The sequence below is a fragment of the Malaya genurostris genome, chromosome 1 (assembly GCF_030247185.1).
Source record: "Malaya genurostris strain Urasoe2022 chromosome 1, Malgen_1.1, whole genome shotgun sequence".
NCBI lineage: Eukaryota > Metazoa > Arthropoda > Insecta > Diptera > Culicidae > Malaya > Malaya genurostris.
The window spans coordinates 130,693,286-130,716,284 of record NC_080570.1 but is presented as its reverse complement, the minus strand read 5'-3'; the positions used below and the strand labels follow the sequence as shown (position 1 = coordinate 130,716,284).

The 22,999-nt window shown below is 36.3% G+C and overlaps 1 protein-coding gene across 3 annotated transcripts; it reads left to right on the top strand.

Moving 5' to 3' along the window:
• The first annotated feature begins 54 nt into the window (after positions 1-54).
• LOC131425789 (lysoplasmalogenase-like protein TMEM86A) lies at positions 55-22,783 on the top strand. Of its 3 annotated transcripts, none has more exons than XM_058587948.1 (5): positions 55-347; positions 21,364-21,533; positions 21,596-21,902; positions 21,979-22,234; positions 22,456-22,783. In XM_058587948.1, exons 1-5 carry the CDS (start codon positions 309-311, stop codon positions 22,479-22,481), a joined length of 798 nt encoding a protein of 265 aa, XP_058443931.1. In that variant the 5' UTR covers positions 55-308; the 3' UTR covers positions 22,482-22,783. The 3 variants fall into 3 exon arrangements, 1 of the variants encoding a protein (XP_058443931.1); XR_009229029.1 differs by having other exon boundaries at positions 58-347; positions 21,979-22,381; XR_009229030.1 differs by lacking the exon at positions 55-347 and adding an exon at positions 3,757-4,286 and having other exon boundaries at positions 21,979-22,381.
• Positions 22,784-22,999: the final 216 nt, after the last annotated feature.

The following is a 22,999-nucleotide window of genomic DNA, read 5'->3' as shown; positions in this document are numbered from 1 at the left end:
TTCGGCAGGTTCACGGTTTCCGAGCAAGCGAAGGTGAAAGGACGTTCGTTTTGTTTTGGTATTCAGTTTTCCACCTACAACCAACGCGATGAAATGATACTCGGTTTACGACGAGCTGTCATAATAAAACCAATGAATAATTGTGCAACCAAGTGGCGAAAACAAGGAATTTAGGTGGATTGCCTAACTAACCAAAGCATTTCATCTGTCAACAACATTTAAGAGTTAGTTGTTTTTACATTACCTAGTGAGTTACACAAATCAATAAACGAAAGCGATAAAACTATTGATAAGCTCGGCAACTTTGTATGGCATTTTTCCTCGATAGCTTAGGATGGAGTTTCATGGTAAGTTTCACTTGACTTTGTGATAGTACTAAATCGACGCATAATCAACACAAAGTTAATTTACTGCTTACAAAGCCCGTCGCAATGCTGTTCTATTCTGCATTTGTGGGATTTCTGTTTTATAACTTCGAGAGAAAAACAGACCAATCATAATATTATGATGCAGTTCGATTATCGAGCAGTAACTAAGAACAGATTTCCAACAGCACAAACACTTTCAAGATGACAATTTAAAATTAAATACCTTTCCTTGTTCATCAAGTTGTGTAACAAAGCTTTACTGGTCGATATTTACATGGGAAATCGATGTTAGTTCCAACATTTAGATTCAATTTTGTATCCAGCTTGGAAGAATTGGAACATTGTTTACATCGTCACTTATATGACGATTTGTAAATTTTAACACTCAATATCTCCTGAACCGGGAGTTGAATCCGAATAACGTTTTAGAAGAGACCTCAGACCTTTCATTTGAATCAGAGGTGGAAATAAGCCCATTTTGCGCATGAAAATGTAAATCAAGATTTCCGATTGTGAATCAAAAAACCGAACACCGTGAATTAAAAAATTAAGTGACAAAACTAAAATTGCGATTATGTTTTAAATTGCGGGAAATGAAATTGAAGACCTTTTTAAATTCTAAGTAAAACCAAAATTTATCTTCTCAACAATCATTGATTTCAAAATTCATTATAATATCTACAATAAATATGTGATATGAATAGGTAATACTGACTATTTTTATTTACTGTGAATCAAAAAATTTGCTTTTTTTTTCAACCCTGATTTGAATATAAGCTGGTGAAAACTGGCTTTGGTATCTTCAAGAAAATTAGGTTTTTTTTTTCAATTTTTAACGAACTGAATTGAATGGTATATAATATTCGGCCTTTCGTAACTCGATTGAAAAATCAACGTCCACAGTGATTACATGTTCATTGTATGAAAGAAGGATGAAAATGAAAATATGCGAGATTTAAAAATCTTATTAGAACTACTAGATAGATTACTCAATAAGTCGTGTGACTAACTACGAAAAACAAATGTTTTGGACGAAAGTCTATTTTATTCATCAATGTGATCTACTTCAAAGGCAATACAATCATTCCAACGTTTATCCAACTTCTCGATGCTGTAGAAGCATTTGTATTTGGGCTCAAAATAGGCTTAACATTTAGCAATCTAAATATGATTGGTAAAGCAATTGCTCTGGTTAGGATTTAGTCTCTGCGGTACCTTTTTCGCGGTTTTTAATTACGTAATTGCATTCGCATGTCAATGTTCCGATCTGTTTACCTGTTAAATACTGATCATATTTAAAACTAGCTCACGACGGCTCTTCGTCTTAACAAAGACTAAAACACAAATCGCATATAGAAAAATTTTTGTCATTTCAGTTGAATTTCTTTCCCTCGGTCTTTTTCTTAAGATCAGTGAATAGTCAGTAGGCACTGAGGGTCAATTACGGACTATAATATGGATGAGAAAGCAGTTCGAATTATAATTCGTAAAATTTAATCATCAATGTCATCGAAATGCCTATAATTTACAAAAACAGGTTACATATGTAACACTTCGTAATGTCTATAAGTTTTAAAAAAGTAACGCATCTAACATTCCCTAACGCCAATAACATACAAAAAATAACGCATGTAACGCTTCGCATCGTCTATAACATACGAAAAAAACGCATGTGACGCTTCATAACGTCTAAAACATACAAAAAAGTAACGCATGTAACGCTTCACAACGCCTGTAACTTACAAAAAAGTAACGCATGTAACGCTTCGTAACGTCTACAACATATAAAAAAGTAACGCATGTAACGCTTCATAACGCCTATAACTTACAAAAAAGAAACGCATGTAACGCTTCACAACTTTTATAACATATAAAAAATAACGCATGTAACGCTTCATAACGTCTATAACATACAAAACAGTAACGCATGTAACGCTTCATAACGCCTATAACTTACAAAAAAGAAACGCTTCGTAACGTCTATAACATATAAAAAAGTAACACGCTTCATAACGCTTATAACTTACGAAAAGGTAACGTATGTAACGATTCTTAATGCCAATTACATACAAAAAAATAACGCATGTAACGCTTCGTAACGCCTATAGCATACAAAAAAGTAACGCATGTAACGCTTCTTAACGCCAATTTCATACAAAAAAGTAACGCATGTAACACTTCATAACGCCTATAACATTCAAAAAAGTAACACTTCATAACGCCTATAACATACCAAAAAGTAACGCATGTAACGCTTCGTAACGCCTATAACATACAAAAACTGCAACGCTTCGTAACAAAATTAATAGTAAAGTAAGTAGTGCATGTCTAAAATGTCTATACAAGTTATGGGGAAGAAAGTGGAATATTTAGTTACTTAATATAATAAGCAAAATAACAAAGTGTCGTAAGTCCACTGCGCTCATTCACGGTCAATATTCCTAGATTGGTGCTAACTGTAACTATCCACCATAAATTTGGAACAGAAAACATCAAGAATACTTTTAATATATATAATAATAAGAAATAATAAATAAAATCGTTCAAGACTATATTATGTCGTGTTTTAATAGTATCTACATTAGTACTGAGGAATGCTTCAAAATAGTGGGTAAACCCCACCTTGACTTAAAAGTTTTGCCGGCTCTGATCCAGTACAGATTCAATCTTTAGGATTCGAACATGAAGTTCTTTTTTGATAGTAAGCTTTTGTTCTGGTATTTTGCAGCAAATATGCGCCCAATTAAAGTGAACTGCTTTTTTATCTTGTCCAACAAATAACCTCACTCAAACAATTATACTAACTAGCTTTACAAGCAAATCTGAAAAAAAAAACATTTTATGGTAGGTAATTTTTTTTCGTCCTACCGCAGTTAATTCGACCGTCCCACGACAAAAGGGCCTAACTGCAAATGACAGTTCCTCTTTGTTTACTTTTTCTTTCACGATTTACCGAACTGATTTCATATTTGACACTTTACTATTCGCAAAACTTTCAAGTTAAAACTACAAGCTTTCGACTTATATTGGAAACTTTAGAGAATTTGCAATAATGGCTCCGTAATAATCAAAAGAGAAGGTAAACAAAGAGAGGCTCTCATTTGCAGTTAGGCCCTTTTGTCGTGGGACTATCGAATTATTTTATTACATTCCCGAAATAGTGAAAACTCTGATAATTTTACCATGCGAAATATAACTGTAAAACTACCTTACGAATTTTATGTTGAAGTAGAAATTAATCGCAAAATTTGGAGAACCATTTCCAATTTAAGCCAACTGCAGGAGTCCAAGTTCATTCTGCGTTGGCGAAAAAAAATCAAGTCCAACGATTCGTTGCGTTAGCCATGTATACATACTACGCTACGCCGCAACCTTCGTCAGTCAGTCAGTCAGTCAGTACCTTCAGACACGTTGCGCCGGTCGGGTCAGTTTGTTACCGTTTCTCGCATCGCTATGCCGTTCATTCATTCTCGCGTCCAATCAGTGTAAATGCATCGGCGAATGAGCTGTAAAGTGCATAATCATTCATTCAGCTGAAGATAAAAGCGTAAATATGAGCTGCAATGTGCAAGTGATCTTTGAGTTTTTCAATTATTGAAATCAGAATAGAATACGGGAATTTATTATTCGACGCGCACTCTAACCACGAATCAAAGCATATCAACTTCGCGTCGTGTTTGTTTTTCATCTTTATAAAACGTAAAAAAACGATCTAACAGTGTTAAAAAGCAAACCTCACTTTATAGACGAATCTAGCGTGAAATTAAAAATCGACTTGGTGCAGAGCTACGGTATCAGCAGTTAGCAGCGCTTGATATTCGCTCAAGAATAGGTTACCGTCTTTAGCTTCAAAACAAGAGCAGGCTAATCTAAACGAATGCTAAACTGATAATGGCGCGCCCAGACATTGGTTCGATGGTGAGTTAGCGAAGCGAAGGGGAAATTCAGTTATTAGCTGTAGATAAATTTACAGAAATCGTGGTCGAAGGTCGGTTCTATACCTGTGGGCTCTAATCGCATAATTTATTATTGTCCAAAAAAATCAGTTGGTCAGTGAAGAGTAGCACACTACACTTGCGTTAAATCGATTTGATTGTGAACGAATCGATTAGTTTTGCGCTTGCTATTTTTAACCGCTTGAAAAAAATATATTCCACGCATTTTTTGCCAGTCTAAATATGTCAAATCAAAGAGACAGTCATTGATGTGGAATAAAGCTACCAACAGTTTAAATAGTTCATGATCAATGTTTTCCAATAAAATAGTACCGAATAACGATATCCGAAACAGGGGATCGGAATGGACTATCCGAAGTGACACTCAATAGAAACGTATTGGGTAGTGAGAGTGGAAATAACAACTACCGACTAATAACAATACGCGAGAAAAGTGTGGGCTTCTTCTTGAACAAAATTAAATATTTTCAAGCATTAAGTGGTGATTTTTGAACCTAATTTATCACAACAACTAATCGTAGGCATAAGAGACTTGAAGCATATTAGGATATCTCCCTCGAAAAAGACTAAAACTAATGATCGAAACGTCGGGCAATATAAAACATCTGTTCTAAATTTGGAGGACCGATTAAACCGAATAACCTTTATTATGAGTATGGTATTTTATTTAACTTGCTAACGTGGATGAGATTAACAATTGAAAACAAAAGGTTTATTGTATTTCATATCATTCTTACAGGATATCGATTTATTCTTGTTGGTCATCGAACAATTTTCTGAAATACTTTTCCAACTTCGAAAGAGAATCTTAAAACCGCTTTTTCAGGCGTTGAAAAACATTAACTACACAAATTATTTTTGAAGTGTGACCAAAAGGTCATTGGGAGCTAAATCAGAGCTATAAGGCAGGAGACGTTCAATGTTTCTAACGTACAAAAAGATATTTGTTTGACGCGATGTGTGAGAGCTCACAGTACCGTGATGTAAGGAATGTATCGAAAAGTAGTTAGCAACATTGATTATTAAATAAAAAAGCGAAAAAAAACATATTTTGACATCAGCTTTCGATATATTGTAGAAAAATTACATTTTTATGCATTTCACTGATTATATTGAAGAAAATCCTAGTTTCTGTGAAACGCTCGCACTTTGGACTTGACATGCTTCATTAAATTCTGCACAGTTACTTTTGTGACTTTCCTGGTGGCAGCTGTTCAGTTTTTTTAACTCCTGTATGTTTTGGGACATTGTACCTTCCTTCTGAAAGTGCCGCTTGACAATTGCCCAATACCTTTCAATTGGTCGAAGATCCGGGCAGTTCGGTGGGTTGATGTCCTTTTCCACGAATTGTACATTATTTTTTGACAACCACTGTAGAACGGAGTTGGCGTAGTGGGCTGAAGCCAAATCCGGCCAGAAGAGAGGAGGAGCCTTATGCTTTCGGTACAGTGGCAGCATTCTCTTCTTCAAACATTCTTCCTCGTACACCTTGGCGTTAATTGTGCCCTTCGTGAAGAAAATCGACGACCGCAAACCACAGGTACAAATTGCTTGCCAGACCAACACCTTCTGCCCAAACTTTTCCATCGCCACCGTTGTGTCAGCGTCGTCCAGGTCCTGGTACACCGATTCCGTATAATATTGCGGCCCGGGCAGCGCTCGAGAGTCTTCCTTGGCGTAGGTTTCGTCGTCGATCAGGATGCATCCGTCTTTATTCTGTAGAATCCGGTTATATAGTTCTCGCGCTCTTGTTTTGGCCTGAACTTGCTGTACCGCTTGGCCAAATCCCGCCTCGACGCCGATGGGTTTTTCCTGATGTACTCAACCACTTTAAAGTCCCGGCCGGGCCCGTTTTTCTACCGGATCGGGGCAAATCCTTCGTTGAAAGGGTCTTACCGAACTTCTCGATAATATTTTTGACACTGGTGTGGTGCACTTTCACCCTTTTTGCAATTTAGTTGTACGTGACACCACTTTCTGAGCACCAAGTGTGCAGAATTTTCTTACCCATTTCCAGATCAATTCGACTCATCATTGAAACGATAAACCGTACCGAAACCAATCGATTGCGCAGCTGTTATTGACATGTAAACAAACATGTCACCGCAAAACACACTGCAAAAAATTAAGCCATTTCAGAATAATAACTGTTTGAATGTTGCTAACTACTTATCGATACACTCCTTATTATCTTTCAGTTTTATTTATCTGATCGATTTATCGATTTATTTATCGATTTGAATACGATATCAAGATCACTGTATGATCCTTTCATCGAAATAGTATTCAACAGAACGGAGCTTTTAGCGAAATTGTTCTCGGCGAAACGGCCTTCGGCTAAATAACTCTAATCTCCTGGATGATTTATTAGCTTAAGAAGATCGTAGTTCCTGCAACTATCTTATCCACTGCAAAGTACCACAAGAACAGATGGTCTGCCAAACTTGATATTTTTATGCATGTCTAATGCGTTTGAAAATTTTACTCTTTCATTTGTCCTTTAATATTCTTGTTTAGGGAACTGTTTAAAGTCATGACATATGTTTCATTATCCTGTACATCATTTTGATTTGTTTTAACCCCCCCTCCTATGGAAAATTTTGCAATATTATGCAAAAAAACTTGACATTCCTTTTAAAATTTTTGCGCCTTCCCCACCCTTTTTAAACCCCCTCCCTCCCTTGAATCCCCATTCTCCTTCCCTTGAACCAGCCCCCCATTGTACTCCCCTCACTCATTTTGAACCATCCCTTCAACCCTCTCTTGAAAAAACCAACCCCCCCCCCCTTGAACGATTTTTGCGCACGGGCCTGGTTCTATGACATACATTTGTCGATTTCAAATTAGCACGGTAAGCCTAAAAAAGCGTTCTGATAGGTTCTAATGACGAAATTTGCTACTTGTGAACAAGAACAAATGAATGATAATTGAAAAACCTGTTTTAAATAAATTACCTAACAGTGTATCTCATATTACTCATATTCTCTAATATATTACTGTGGAATTCCTCAAAACACCTCTCTTGAATCAAACAACAAAGTTTGTTCAAGCACCAACATACAAAACCAGAAAATTTGATAATTCAGTGACTAACTTTGGAAAGGTCTTAGATGTTCACTAGAATAATATGTTCTGGAATTTTAGTTGAAATAGTTTCGCAAAAAGCAAAGCTCAAACCCACTTGTTTACATGTTTGTACTCAGACTTACGCCCGAATTTGAAACACGTTATTCAAACATGTCCACTGCGCTTGTGTACAAACTTGTATACGATTCAGCATGTACAAGTTTAAAGTGAGTGCAAAAACACGTGTCCATCATGCACATCGTGATCAACCACACAATTTTTATTGCATATTCTTAATGTATATTAGGATAGAGTTCTTTGTCCATCAATCTGAATCTAAAATGTCAAAAATCTAGGAACAAATATGTAGCTAATGAACGGAACAAATTAACTCAAGTGGCAAGATGAGTAGATATAGAGTTTTTTGGAATCTACGTAGATCCACTTAATCTGAAATTAGGTTATTGGAAGGAATCCCAAACTTGAATAGAAAGCATTAAAAAAATTTTTTTTCTTCAAAGCGGTAGTTTATCCTTAGAACGAGTAGTGTACTGTTTTTCTAAACACTATGAAAAATACATCGTATTCAGGCCGACCTAATTCTGATCTTGGCACCCTTCATCTTGACTTCACTTTGTTAGGAACATTAGGGAAAGCTGAAATATTGTTTGACGAAGGACTACGTCTTTCTTTTCACAACGCGGAAGTATAATGAAATTATTTCAGATTTAAGTTCTTAACAACTTTTTCTCTTTTTGAGTATTTTCTCTAAAACTTTCACGGAACGAATGGAAGAAGGTGTAGGATTGTTGTTAATAATACGTTAACTACGTTAACATTGTTTAAATAGAGAAAAATAGGTCCCAACACGAAACATAAAAATCAACCGAATCTATAAATAGACCCTGTTTCACGTTTGCTAGCTTCAGTCTATGAAAATCTATGAACGACGACACATCAAGTGCGCAGACCGCCATCTACTTCCAGGAAGTTGAGCTACATCTGGCATTATTCATATGATACTTCAGTCATTGGCGAATGTGAGGTTCATAGCTGCTGTTGAACATGTGCAGTGTGAGTTTTACTTCAAACCAGAGGTGGAAATAAGCCCATTTTGCGCACGAGAATGTGAATCAAGATTTCTGAATATGAATCAAAAAACCAAACACGGTGATTAACAAAACTGGGTAACAAAACTAAAATTGAGATTTTTTTTTAATTGTTAGAATTGTATATTACACAGAGTAGCAGCAGAACTTATGCGCTCTTTTTATTGCGCTGAGACAAATTTGTTCCCATTCTCAGAAGACAACCATGCACAGGCGAAGAGCTTTAGCTGCTCTCACAAAAACTCGTTCGCGCATTTATGTGCTTCGTTCGCTCTCGGCGCATTTAGCCAAGAACGAGGTACGAGTGCTCCATTTTAATAAGATTTGCACAGTTTTGTAAGAATATTAAACCCTACATTTTTTGGCAGTGTTTTCTGAGACTTGTTAAATTACTTTCCTTGGCGTACGGCACAATTGTTAATAATTAGGTTTTCAAAAGCGGGAAAAAGTATTAGTAACTATTCAATCATTCTAAAGCTTTTTTATCTACTTCTTGAAAATCCTTGTGCAATTTTGCTCAACATCACCTTAAGATTTGTTTAAAATTGTTTGCGTGATCATACATAAAAACTATTCAAATACGATCAAGAATTAAATATAGTCATATCGTTAGTAATTTCAATTATAAAAAAAATACTTTTTGAACCTGGTGATATCAATAATTAGTGTAATTTTTTACACTTGAATGATTTTTTATTCCGAAAAATATTTTAATAGACATATATTATCGAACATAATTCGTCAAGATGAAAATATTTAGTTGCTATACAATTAGATTAAAATGAAAGGTTCGTCATCAATATTCAGTATTCAAAAATCTTTTAGATTTAAAACAACTTGTAGGTTACATAGGGGGTTGCAAGCGCACTGGACACGTTTAATTAATACAGCAAACGATTTTGAATCTGTTAGATAAAATATATCACATTCAAAATGTGGAATGAGCCCCGCAGCCGAGGGAAACACGTTTCCATGCTAAAATCAACACATTTGCTCTAAAAGTACCGGCTAAGATTTTATCCCATTCAAATTTTTTTTTTCTGTTGTCGCACTAAAATGACTTCAAGCGTTTTCTGCTCTGGAAAGCTCCAATCCGTTTTTGGCACACAAAATATTAATTCAGTTTTCGTATTCAAAACTACTTAAAGAGGCCGACTCTGCGAACGTCCAAAATTAGGTTAAAGCAGGATATAAATGAACGATATGAAAAAACTTGAAGAGTTTCAATTGTAACGCTCAATCACTTTTTGAAATTTGCTATGTTTCAAACAGTATCACACACAGGGATTTGTTGATAAAAAGCTTTTAAAGTAGATATTTCATTCATGTCTATTCATGTTAACTTGAATATGTGTATTAGGCCGCAGAAAACTTTTTTGTTGTTGTCGCACATTTTATTCACGATGTAGAAATTTAAAAATATAGTTTTCTATACCTCCAAAATGGAACTGGTATCGAACGATTTTCACAAACTTAGATTCAAAGTTTGAAAGGTGCGTTTGAGTTGGTGTAGAAAAATCCTGCACTCCTGGTACTTCTGTGTATGATATTCAAGCTAAATAAGGTGCATCGCACAAAGATTGGACATGTTTTTCTTATGATTATAATTATTATTCATTGCAGCATGTATTACCTGTTTTTATTGATGATAATGCTCCACTACGACGGTATTGCTAACGCATGGAATTTCGATGCGACCGACGAAATAAACTCACCCAACGAGCCCAAAATTATTGATATCCGATAAAGTTGAGTGATAATCAGCTTTGACTTTTACGTCACTTATACCATTATATCACCGGAGTGACAGCCATTTAAATTTAGCATTAAAACGAGCCTAACTTTGTTGAAATGTTGATTCCGAATCAGACAGTGATACTGATAACGATGAAGACAGTTTTAAATTTGAGGTAAAACCAAAATTTATAAATAATAATTTGGTTTCAAAATTCATTATAATATCTACAATAAATATGTGATATGAAAAGATAATACTGACTATTTTTATTTACTGTGAATCAAAAAAATTGCTTATTTCCACCCCTGCTTCAAGCAATAGCGATTGCGTCTTCCAGCTGGTGGTCGTTTGCATTGGAGGAAAAGAAAACAAAAGGTGGACAACGATGGGGAACGTTATACAAGATCAGCCGTTCAAATGGCTCTAAATATCAATTAAAGAACTCGAAGGTCGAAGGTAAAATCATCATTGCAAATCTAGAATAATATGATAAGCTTTGTGCACTTTTCGCAGTGCGAAATTCGCACCAAACGCGTGCAAATAAAGTTAGCATTCGAATAAAATGCACCGAAAAGTGTTTAATATCGTAGAAAATATCATCTTCTGAAATGGATCCCGCGGTTACATCATTCAGTTGCTGGTCGTTTGTAACCTCAAAATTCTATACGTTGTTATTTCTGTAGCCGTTAGAACCACTCTTTTGAATTCATCAAAGTATGAAGACAACGGAGAGAATACATATACAAATTGACAGTTCTAAGGGCCATAAATGATACTGTTATAATCCGCAATTACGGTCAAATCATTTAGTTCCCAACTATTTTCAGTTTCTCTACATAGAATCAAGCAAAGAGTTAGTTGGACTTCCTCATATACATTATTTTGATTTAAAAAAAAATCGTTTCGCAATCATAATAATTGTCGTTACTAATACATACGACGTCCAACTTTATGGGTGCCACGACTCGGTGCGGAACGTTAGCGCTGAAGGGAAGGTCACATCAGCAAGTGGCAGATTTTCTTTGTGCGCCGTTCGCCAAATGAGTGGCAACTGATCTGTTCGAAATTTTGCTTGTGGAAAAAAATTGTTAACTGTGTTGAAAGTTGGAGAACTAACTCTAATCGCATAATTTATTATTGTCCAAAAAAATCAGTTGGTCAGTGAAGAGTAGCACACTACACTTGCGTTAAATCGATTTGATTGTGAACGAATCGATTAGTTTTGCGCTTGCGCTTTTAACCGCTTGAAAAAAATATATTCCACGCATTTTTTGCCAGTCTAAATATGTCAAATCAAAGAGACAGTCATTGATGTGGAATAAAGCTACCAACAGTTTAAATAGTTCATGATCAATGTTTTCCAATAAAATAGTACCGAATAACGATATCCGAAACAGGGGATCGGAATGGACTATCCGAAGTGACACTCAATAGAAACGTATTGGGTAGTGAGAGTGGAAATAACAACTACCGACTAATAACAATACGCGAGAAAAGTGTGGGCTTCTTCTTGAACAAAATTAAATATTTTCAAGCATTAAGTGGTGATTTTTGAACCTAATTTATCACAACAACTAATCGTAGGCATAAGAGACTTGAAGCATATTAGGATATCTCCCTCGAAAAAGACTAAAACTAATGATCGAAACGTCGGGCAATATAAAACATCTGTTCTAAATTTGGAGGACCGATTAAACCGAATAACCTTTATTATGAGTATGGTATTTTATTTAACTTGCTAACGTGGATGAGATTAACAATTGAAAACAAAAGGTTTATTGTATTTCATATCATTCTTACAGGATATCGATTTATTCTTGTTGGTCATCGAACAATTTTCTGAAATACTTTTCCAACTTCGAAAGAGAATCTTAAAACCGCTTTTTCAGGCGTTGAAAAACATTAACTACACAAATTATTTTTGAAGTGTGGCCAAAAGGTCATTGGGAGCTAAATCAGAGCTATAAGGCAGGAGACGTTCAATGTTTCTAACGTACAAAAAGATATTTGTTTGACGCGATGTGTGAGAGCTCACAGTACCGTGATGTAAGGAATGTATCGAAAAGTAGTTAGCAACATTGATTATTAAATAAAAAAGCGAAAAAAAACATATTTTGACATCAGCTTTCGATATATTGTAGAAAAATTACATTTTTATGCATTTCACTGATTATATTGAAGAAAATCCTAGTTTCTGTGAAACGCTCGCACTTTGGACTTGACATGCTTCATTAAATTCTGCACAGTTACTTTTGTGACTTTCCTGGTGGCAGCTGTTCAGTTTTTTTAACTCCTGTATGTTTTGGGACATTGTACCTTCCTTCTGAAAGTGCCGCTTGACAATTGCCCAATACCTTTCAATTGGTCGAAGATCCGGGCAGTTCGGTGGGTTGATGTCCTTTTCCACGAATTGTACATTATTTTTTGACAACCACTGTAGAACGGAGTTGGCGTAGTGGGCTGAAGCCAAATCCGGCCAGAAGAGAGGAGGAGCCTTATGCTTTCGGTACAGTGGCAGCATTCTCTTCTTCAAACATTCTTCCTCGTACACCTTGGCGTTAATTGTGCCCTTCGTGAAGAAAATCGACGACCGCAAACCACAGGTACAAATTGCTTGCCAGACCAACACCTTCTGCCCAAACTTTTCCATCGCCACCGTTGTGTCAGCGTCGTCCAGGTCCTGGTACACCGATTCCGTATAATATTGCGGTCCGGGCAGCGCTCGAGAGTCTTCCTTGGCGTAGGTTTCGTCGTCGATCAGGATGCATCCGTCTTTATTCTGTAGAATCCGGTTATATAGTTCTCGCGCTCTTGTTTTGGCCTGAACTTGCTGTACCGCTTGGCCAAATCCCGCCTCGACGCCGATGGGTTTTTCCTGATGTACTCAACCACTTTAAAGTCCCGGCCGGGCCCGTTTTTCTACCGGATCGGGGCAAATCCTTCGTTGAAAGGGTCTTACCGAACTTCTCGATAATATTTTTGACACTGGTGTGGTGCACTTTCACCCTTTTTGCAATTTAGTTGTACGTGACACCACTTTCTGAGCACCAAGTGTGCAGAATTTTCTTACCCATTTCCAGATCAATTCGACTCATCATTGAAACGATAAACCGTACCGAAACCAATCGATTGCGCAGCTGTTATTGACATGTAAACAAACATGTCACCGCAAAACACACTGCAAAAAATTAAGCCATTTCAGAATAATAACTGTTTGAATGTTGCTAACTACTTATCGATACACTCCTTATTATCTTTCAGTTTTATTTATCTGATCGATTTATCGATTTATTTATCGATTTGAATACGATATCAAGATCACTGTATGATCCTTTCATCGAAATAGTATTCAACAGAACGGAGCTTTTAGCGAAATTGTTCTCGGCGAAACGGCCTTCGGCTAAATAACTCTAATCTCCTGGATGATTTATTAGCTTAAGAAGATCGTAGTTCCTGCAACTATCTTATCCACTGCAAAGTACCACAAGAACAGATGGTCTGCCAAACTTGATATTTTTATGCATGTCTAATGCGTTTGAAAATTTTACTCTTTCATTTGTCCTTTAATATTCTTGTTTAGGGAACTGTTTAAAGTCATGACATATGTTTCATTATCCTGTACATCATTTTGATTTGTTTTAACCCCCCCTCCTATGGAAAATTTTGCAATATTATGCAAAAAAACTTGACATTCCTTTTAAAATTTTTGCGCCTTCCCCACCCTTTTTAAACCCCCTCCCTCCCTTGAATCCCCATTCTCCTTCCCTTGAACCAGCCCCCCATTGTACTCCCCTCACTCATTTTGAACCATCCCTTCAACCCTCTCTTGAAAAAACCAACCCCCCCCCCCCCCTTGAACGATTTTTGCGCACGGGCCTGGTTCTATGACATACATTTTTTTTTTTTTTTTTTTCATAAATACGTTTATTTCATAGGCAATATACATAAGTTTTTCTTCGCCGTGGCATCCACAATACATAGTAGTTTAAACCTAATACATTTCGAATATCATATTAGTATGTTGGTACTCATTAGTTAATCTAAACACTGTTTTTATCAAGCGAGTTGCTATTTTAAATTACATTAAATAAAATACATTTATTTTGTACATGATCTTATAACTATTTCAGGATTGTTTGTATCAGTTCACCACTTATATTCAATATCCTATAGTTGGCTATTGGTTGAACTCATGAAAGAGAAAACAGTTTAACATAAAATAAAATTTAAATTGGAACTCCAATGGATTTAATGAAATGATAAAGAAGTTTCATGTATGGAAGGTCACGACAAGCAAGAATGTCGCGAACTGGGACATTGGATAGTCTACCTTGGGTACGCAAGGAATTTATTAGTTGAGATCTGACATCACGAAACTCCACGCATGTCCAAACAACATGGTCAATATCGCGGTAACCTTCGCCGCAAGCACAATGATTAGTCTCGGAAAGTCCAATTCGAAGGAGATGTGCATCTAACGTGTAGTGATTGGACATGAGTCTGGACATCACACGAATGAAATCTCTACTCACATCCAGTCCCCTGAACCATGCCTTTGTCGATATTTTAGGAATAATTGAGTGCATCCACCGACCCAGATCATCTTTATCCCAAGAAGCTTGCCAGCTGGCAAGTGTTCTTTGGCGAGACGCGCTATAGAATTCGTTGAAAGCAATCGGTCTCTCATAAATTTCACCCTCAATAGCACCACGTTTGGCTAAAATATCGGCTCTTTCATTGCCTGGAATGGAGCAATGAGCCGGAACCCAAACTATTGTGATTAGATAATTATTATTCAATATGTCGTTCAGACACTGTTTTATTTTACCCAAGAAAAACGGTTCATTTTTGCCAGCAGCGTTTGAGCGAATGGCTTCAATTGCACTCAGACTATCTGTGAAGAGGAAATAATGGTTTGGAGATAATGTGACGATTACATTCAAGCTATAATGAACTGCTGCTAACTCTGCTATATAAACAGATGCAGGTTCTTGAAGCTTGAATGAGGCCGAAACATTATTGTTGAACATACCAAACCCTGTCGCTTCTTCCATTCGCGATCCGTCCGTGTAAAACATTTTCTCAGAGTTAATATGCCTGAACTTACTTGAAAATATTTTTGGGATTTCCATAGAGCGTAGGTGGTCCGGGATTCCACGCACTTCGCGCTGCATGGATGTGTCGAAAAATAAAGTTGAGTCAGGTACATTTAGGAGGCTGACACGGATAGGAATATATCTTGAAGGGTTGATTTCCTGTGACATATGGTTAAAATATACTGTCATGAATTTTGTTTGAGATCGAAGCTCGACTAGTCGTTCGAAATTATTAATTACCATGGGATTCAGCACATCACATCTTATTAGCAGGCGTGATGAAAGCTCCCAAAATCGATCTTTTAATGGAAGAACTCCCGCCAGAACTTCAAGACTCATTGTATGTGTCGAATGCATGCAGCCTAAAGCAATTCGCAAACAACGGTACTGAATTCGCTCAAGTTTGATAATATGAGAATTTGCAGCGGAACGAAAACAAACGCATCCATATTCCATCACTGAAAGTATCGTTGTCTGATACAATTTTATTAGATCTTGCGGATGAGCACCCCACCAAGACCCTGTTATTGTTCGAAGAAAATTTACTCTTTGTTGGCATTTCGTTATCAGATACCTAATGTGTCCTCCCCACGTGCATTTGGAATCAAACCACACCCCGAGGTATTTGAAAGTCAAAACCTGTTCGATTATTCTTCCCATCATATGAAGCTGAAGTTGCGCGGGATCATGCTTTTTTGAAAAGACGACCAGCTCTGTTTTCTCCGCAGAGAATTCGATACCAAGATGAACAGCCCAAACGGACAATTTATCTAAGGTATCTTGCAATGGTTTTTGCAGATCAATAGCTTTGGATCCAGTAACTGAAACCACGCCATCATCTGCCAATTGTCTTAGTGTACATGGGGTTACTAGACAGCTGTCAATGTCATTCACGTAAAAATTATAGAGGAGCGGACTGAGGCATGAGCCTTGCGGGAGACCCATGTAGCTAATTCTGATTGTTGCCAAATCGCCATGTGAAAAATGCATGCGTTTCTTTGACAAAAGGTTGTGCAAATAATTATTTATAACCGCTGGGAGTCCATGTTGGTGGAGCTTGTCTGAAAGAACATCAATGGAAACTGAATCAAATGCTCCTTTAATGTCTAAAAATACAGATGCCATTTGTTGCTTCTGAGCGAAGGCAATTTGGATGTCAGACGAAAGTAATGCAAGGCAATCATTCGTCCCTTTATTTCTACGGAAGCCAAACTGAGTATCTGACAACAAACCGTTCGTCTCGACCCAAGTGTCGAGACGTCGTAGAATAATTTTTTCGAACAATTTTCTGATGCAGGACAACATCGCAATGGGTCTATATGAGTTGTGATTGGAAGCTGGTTTCCCCGGCTTTTGAATGGCGATAACTTTCACTTGTCTCCAGTCAGGTGGAACAATATTTTGCTCAAGAAACTTGTTGAACAATTCCAACAAACGTCTTTTTGCGAGGTCGGGCAGATTCTTCACCAAGTTGAATTTAATTCTGTCCAATCCAGGAGCGTTATTGTTACAAGACATGAGTGCTATGGAAAATTCCATCATTGAAAAGGGGCTATCAATGGAATCATCATTTGAAGAAGACTCCCTAACAATGCTATGCGTAGGAACGGAATCTGGGACTATGACATACATTTGTCGATTTCAAATTAGCACGGTAAGCCTAAAAAAGCGTTCTGATAGGTTCTAATGACGAAATTTGCTACTTGTGAACAAGAACAAATGAATGATAATTGAAAAACCTGTTTTAAATAAATTACCTAACAGTGTATCTCATATTACTCATATTCTCTAATATATTACTGTGGAATTCCTCAAAACACCTCTCTTGAATCAAACAACAAAGTTTGTTCAAGCACCAACATACAAAACCAGAAAATTTGATAATTCAGTGACTAACTTTGGAAAGGTCTTAGATGTTCACTAGAATAATATGTTCTGGAATTTTAGTTGAAATAGTTTCGCAAAAAGCAAAGCTCAAACCCACTTGTTTACATGTTTGTACTCAGACTTACGCCCGAATTTGAAACACGTTATTCAAACATGTCCACTGCGCTTGTGTACAAACTTGTATACGATTCAGCATGTACAAGTTTAAAGTGAGTGCAAAAACACGTGTCCATCATGCACATCGTGATCAACCACACAATTTTTATTGCATATTCTTAATGTATATTAGGATAGAGTTCTTTGTCCATCAATCTGAATCTAAAATGTCAAAAATCTAGGAACAAATATGTAGCTAATGAACGGAACAAATTAACTCAAGTGGCAAGATGAGTAGATATAGAGTTTTTTGGAATCTACGTAGATCCACTTAATCTGAAATTAGGTTATTGGAAGGAATCCCAAACTTGAATAGAAAGCATTAAAAAAATTTTTTTTCTTCAAAGCGGTAGTTTATCCTTAGAACGAGTAGTGTACTGTTTTTCTAAACACTATGAAAAATACATCGTATTCAGGCCGACCTAATTCTGATCTTGGCACCCTTCATCTTGACTTCACTTTGTTAGGAACATTAGGGAAAGCTGAAATATTGTTTGACGAAGGACTACGTCTTTCTTTTCACAACGCGGAAGTATAATGAAATTATTTCAGATTTAAGTTCTTAACAACTTTTTCTCTTTTTGAGTATTTTCTCTAAAACTTTCACGGAACGAATGGAAGAAGGTGTAAGATTGTTGTTAATAATACGTTAACTACGTTAACATTGTTTAAATAGAGAAAAATAGGTCCCAACACGAAACATAAAAATCAACCGAATCTATAAATAGACCCTGTTTCACGTTTGCTAGCTTCAGTCTATGAAAATCTATGAACGACGACACATCAAGTGCGCAGACCACCATCTACTTCCAGGAAGTTGAGCTACATCTGGCATTATTCATATGATACTTCAGTCATTGGCGAATGTGAGGTTCATAGCTGCTGTTGAACATGTGCAGTGTGAGTTTTACTTCAAACCAGAGGTGGAAATAAGCCCATTTTGCGCACGAGAATGTGAATCAAGATTTCTGAATATGAATCAAAAAACCAAACACGGTGATTAACAAAACTGGGTAACAAAACTAAAATTGAGATTTTTTTTAATTGTTAGAATTGTATATTACACAGAGTAGCAGCAGAACTTATGCGCTCTTTTTATTGCGCTGAGACAAATTTGTTCCCATTCTCAGAAGACAACCATGCACAGGCGAAGAGCTTTAGCTGCTCTCACAAAAACTCGTTCGCGCATTTATGTGCTTCGTTCGCTCTCGGCGCATTTAGCCAAGAACGAGGTACGAGTGCTCCATTTTAATAAGATTTGCACAGTTTTGTAAGAATATTAAACCCTACATTTTTTGGCAGTGTTTTCTGAGACTTGTTAAATTACTTTCCTTGGCGTACGGCACAATTGTTAATAATTAGGTTTTCAAAAGCGGGAAAAAGTATTAGTAACTATTCAATCATTCTAAAGCTTTTTTATCTACTTCTTGAAAATCCTTGTGCAATTTTGCTCAACATCACCTTAAGATTTGTTTAAAATTGTTTGCGTGATCATACATAAAAACTATTCAAATACGATCAAGAATTAAATATAGTCATATCGTTAGTAATTTCAATTATAAAAAAAATACTTTTTGAACCTGGTGATATCAATAATTAGTGTAATTTTTTACACTTGAATGATTTTTTATTCCGAAAAATATTTTAATAGACATATATTATCGAACATAATTCGTCAAGATGAAAATATTTAGTTGCTATACAATTAGATTAAAATGAAAGGTTCGTCATCAATATTCAGTATTCAAAAATCTTTTAGATTTAAAACAACTTGTAGGTTACATAGGGGGTTGCAAGCGCACTGGACACGTTTAATTAATACAGCAAACGATTTTGAATCTGTTAGATAAAATATATCACATTCAAAATGTGGAATGAGCCCCGCAGCCGAGGGAAACACGTTTCCATGCTAAAATCAACACATTTGCTCTAAAAGTACCGGCTAAGATTTTATCCCATTCAAATTTTTTTTTTTCTGTTGTCGCACTAAAATGACTTCAAGCGTTTTCTGCTCTGGAAAGCTCCAATCCGTTTTTGGCACACAAAATATTAATTCAGTTTTCGTATTCAAAACTACTTAAAGAGGCCGACTCTGCGAACGTCCAAAATTAGGTAAAAGCAGGATATAAATGAACGATATGAAAAAACTTGAAGAGTTTCAATTGTAACGCTCAATCACTTTTTGAAATTTGCTATGTTTCAAACAGTATCACACACAGGGATTTGTTGATAAAAAGCTTTTAAAGTAGATATTTCATTCATGTCTATTCATGTTAACTTGAATATGTGTATTAGGCCGCAGAAAACTTTTTTGTTGTTGTCGCACATTTTATTCACGATGTAGAAATTTAAAAATATAGTTTTCTATACCTCCAAAATGGAACTGGTATCGAACGATTTTCACAAACTTAGATTCAAAGTTTGAAAGGTGCGTTTGAGTTGGTGTAGAAAAATCCTGCACTCCTGGTACTTCTGTGTATGATATTCAAGCTAAATAAGGTGCATCGCACAAAGATTGGACATGTTTTTCTTATGATTATAATTATTATTCATTGCAGCATGTATTAGCTGTTTTTATTGATGATAATGCTCCACTACGACGGTATTGCTAACGCATGGAATTTCGATGCGACCGACGAAATAAACTCACCCAACGAGCCCAAAATTATTGATATCCGATAAAGTTGAGTGATAATCAGCTTTGACTTTTACGTCACTTATACCATTATATCACCGGAGTGACAGCCATTTAAATTTAGCATTAAAACGAGCCTAACTTTGTTGAAATGTTGATTCCGAATCAGACAGTGATACTGATAACGATGAAGACAGTTTTAAATTTGAGGTAAAACCAAAATTTATAAATAATAATTTGGTTTCAAAATTCATTATAATATCTACAATAAATATGTGATATGAAAAGATAATACTGACTATTTTTATTTACTGTGAATCAAAAAAATTGCTTATTTCCACCCCTGCTTCAAGCAATAGCGATTGCGTCTTCCAGCTGGTGGTCGTTTGCATTGGAGGAAAAGAAAACAAAAGGTGGACAACGATGGGGAACGTTATACAAGATCAGCCGTTCAAATGGCTCTAAATATCAATTAAAGAACTCGAAGGTCGAAGGTAAAATCATCATTGCAAATCTAGAATAATATGATAAGCTTTGTGCACTTTTCGCAGTGCGAAATTCGCACCAAACGCGTGCAAATAAAGTTAGCATTCGAATAAAATGCACCGAAAAGTGTTTAATATCGTAGAAAATATCATCTTCTGAAATGGATCCCGCGGTTACATCATTCAGTTGCTGGTCGTTTGTAACCTCAAAATTCTATACGTTGTTATTTCTGTAGCCGTTAGAACCACTCTTTTGAATTCATCAAAGTATGAAGACAACGGAGAGAATACATATACAAATTGACAGTTCTAAGGGCCATAAATGATACTGTTATAATCCGCAATTACGTTCAAATCATTTAGTTCCCAACTATTTTCAGTTTCTCTACATAGAATCAAGCAAAGAGTTAGTTGGACTTCCTCATATACATTATTTTGATTTAAAAAAAAATCGTTTCGCAATCATAATAATTGTCGTTACTAATACATACGACGTCCAACTTTATGGGTGCCACGACTCGGTGCGGAACGTTAGCGCTGAAGGGAAGGTCACATCAGCAAGTGGCAGATTTTCTTTGTGCGCCGTTCGCCAAATGAGTGGCAACTGATCTGTTCGAAATTTTGCTTGTGGAAAAAAATTGTTAACTGTGTTGAAAGTTGGAGAACTAACTTTTGGTTTTTTATTCAGAATCCAAAGCATTTTACAAAGAACTAATGAGATTTTACTTGAAATGGATGATTTATATGTACCAAAAAAATGTGCGTTTTTAAAGTGATCTGCCCCTTGTCGACAGCAGTCCTACGTCAATCTCGTGGTTATGTCTCTGACACACGATTTTTAATTTCCTCAAATTTATCTCCTTGCAGGTCAAAGTAGCCGCCCCTCGGATGTTTCTATTCTTCGTTACAGTGGTCCTGTACTTTGCGCTGATTGGACAAACCGAACGACAGTCGGTTTCATCTACCATACTCAAATGCTTACCAATCGTGAGCTTGTGGATATTTGTCATTTTGACAGGAATCCAGCTAAAGAAAAGGTATTCATAATTATATGATTCATTTATTTTTCCAAAATGACAATTCGCTTTTGAATTTTTAGCTACCGGTACAAGCACTGGATTCTAACTGGACTAATCTTCTCCTGTCTGGGTGACCTACTGCTGAACTATGATCTGTTTGAAGCGGGTATGGCTGCATTCGGAGTGGCTCAAATATTCTACATATTGGCTTTCGGCTTCAAGCCTCTGAGGCCCTGGCTGGGGCTACCTCTGTATGGTTTGGGAGCTGCCGCAGTCGTTCTCATGTTTGACAACCTGCCATTAATCATTAAAATTTGTCTTCCAATTTACGGTGCTCTCCTTCTCACGATGTGCTGGCGATCATGGGCCCGGATTGATACCGTGAAAGTACGGCTGCCATCGAAACGAATGAGATGTTCGGGATGTGATTGACGAATCTTTCCCATTTTTTTTCTTATTGCAGAATACAATACGACTGTCCTGTGGAGTTGGTAGCGCACTGTTCGTTATTTCCGATAGTATTATAGCGATCGACAAATTCTATACTCCAGTGAAAAACGCACAGATTGCCATCATGATTACATATTATGTGGCCCAATTCGGAATTGCACTAAGTGTCATTGATCAAACTACTACTACTACTACTACTACTACTACTACTACCCCAAAAACATCGGTAGACAAAAAAACTGCCAACCTTCCGAATCAACGCCAAAATGGTAGGAATCGTAGGAAATTAACGTGAAGGATGATGACACATACACGACACGATAAACGACAGCTTCTATAAATACATGCTACCATCATACACAAGAACTCTTTCATTTAAGGTTTCTTCGCTGTCAAACAGTACCATCGATCCGCCTGTAAATATACATACAAGCACAAAAATTTATTTTATGTGTACTGAATTTTGACGTCTCTTTTTTCCTTTTTCCAGATGAAATTAACACCAGTGAGAAATAGAAAAAAAATCAGTACGAAAGCAACATGTGGAGCATTTAACTTAGCGTAAACTTACATATTTAAACTGTGATCAAACATCTTCCCTCAGGCATTGAGGATTAACCTACGCATATTTTGGCTGCCTTTGAAAAGGAATGCCATTACGTTAAACTTGGAACTCCGTATTTGATGCTACATATTACACGGACATCGTTAAATCCAAAAAGTTCAGTAGCTGTAGAATTTGAGACTGTAAATGTTGTTATGTATCTAGAATACATATTTTACCTATGATAAATAAAGTTTAATCGTTTTCCGATGAAGTTTCTGTAAGGTGTAATCAAAATAATTTTTTTAACGTCAATATTTCGTTTGACATAAAAAACATGAAAAAGGGTGGATGGGTAATATGGCAGACATAACTGGAGGATGTGATTACACACCTCAAAAAAAAGTGTGTAAATTTACGTCTTCTGAGACCGAGATATATGTGCGTCAAAAATATTTCAATTTTACAGTAATTAGAGTAAAAAAACGTG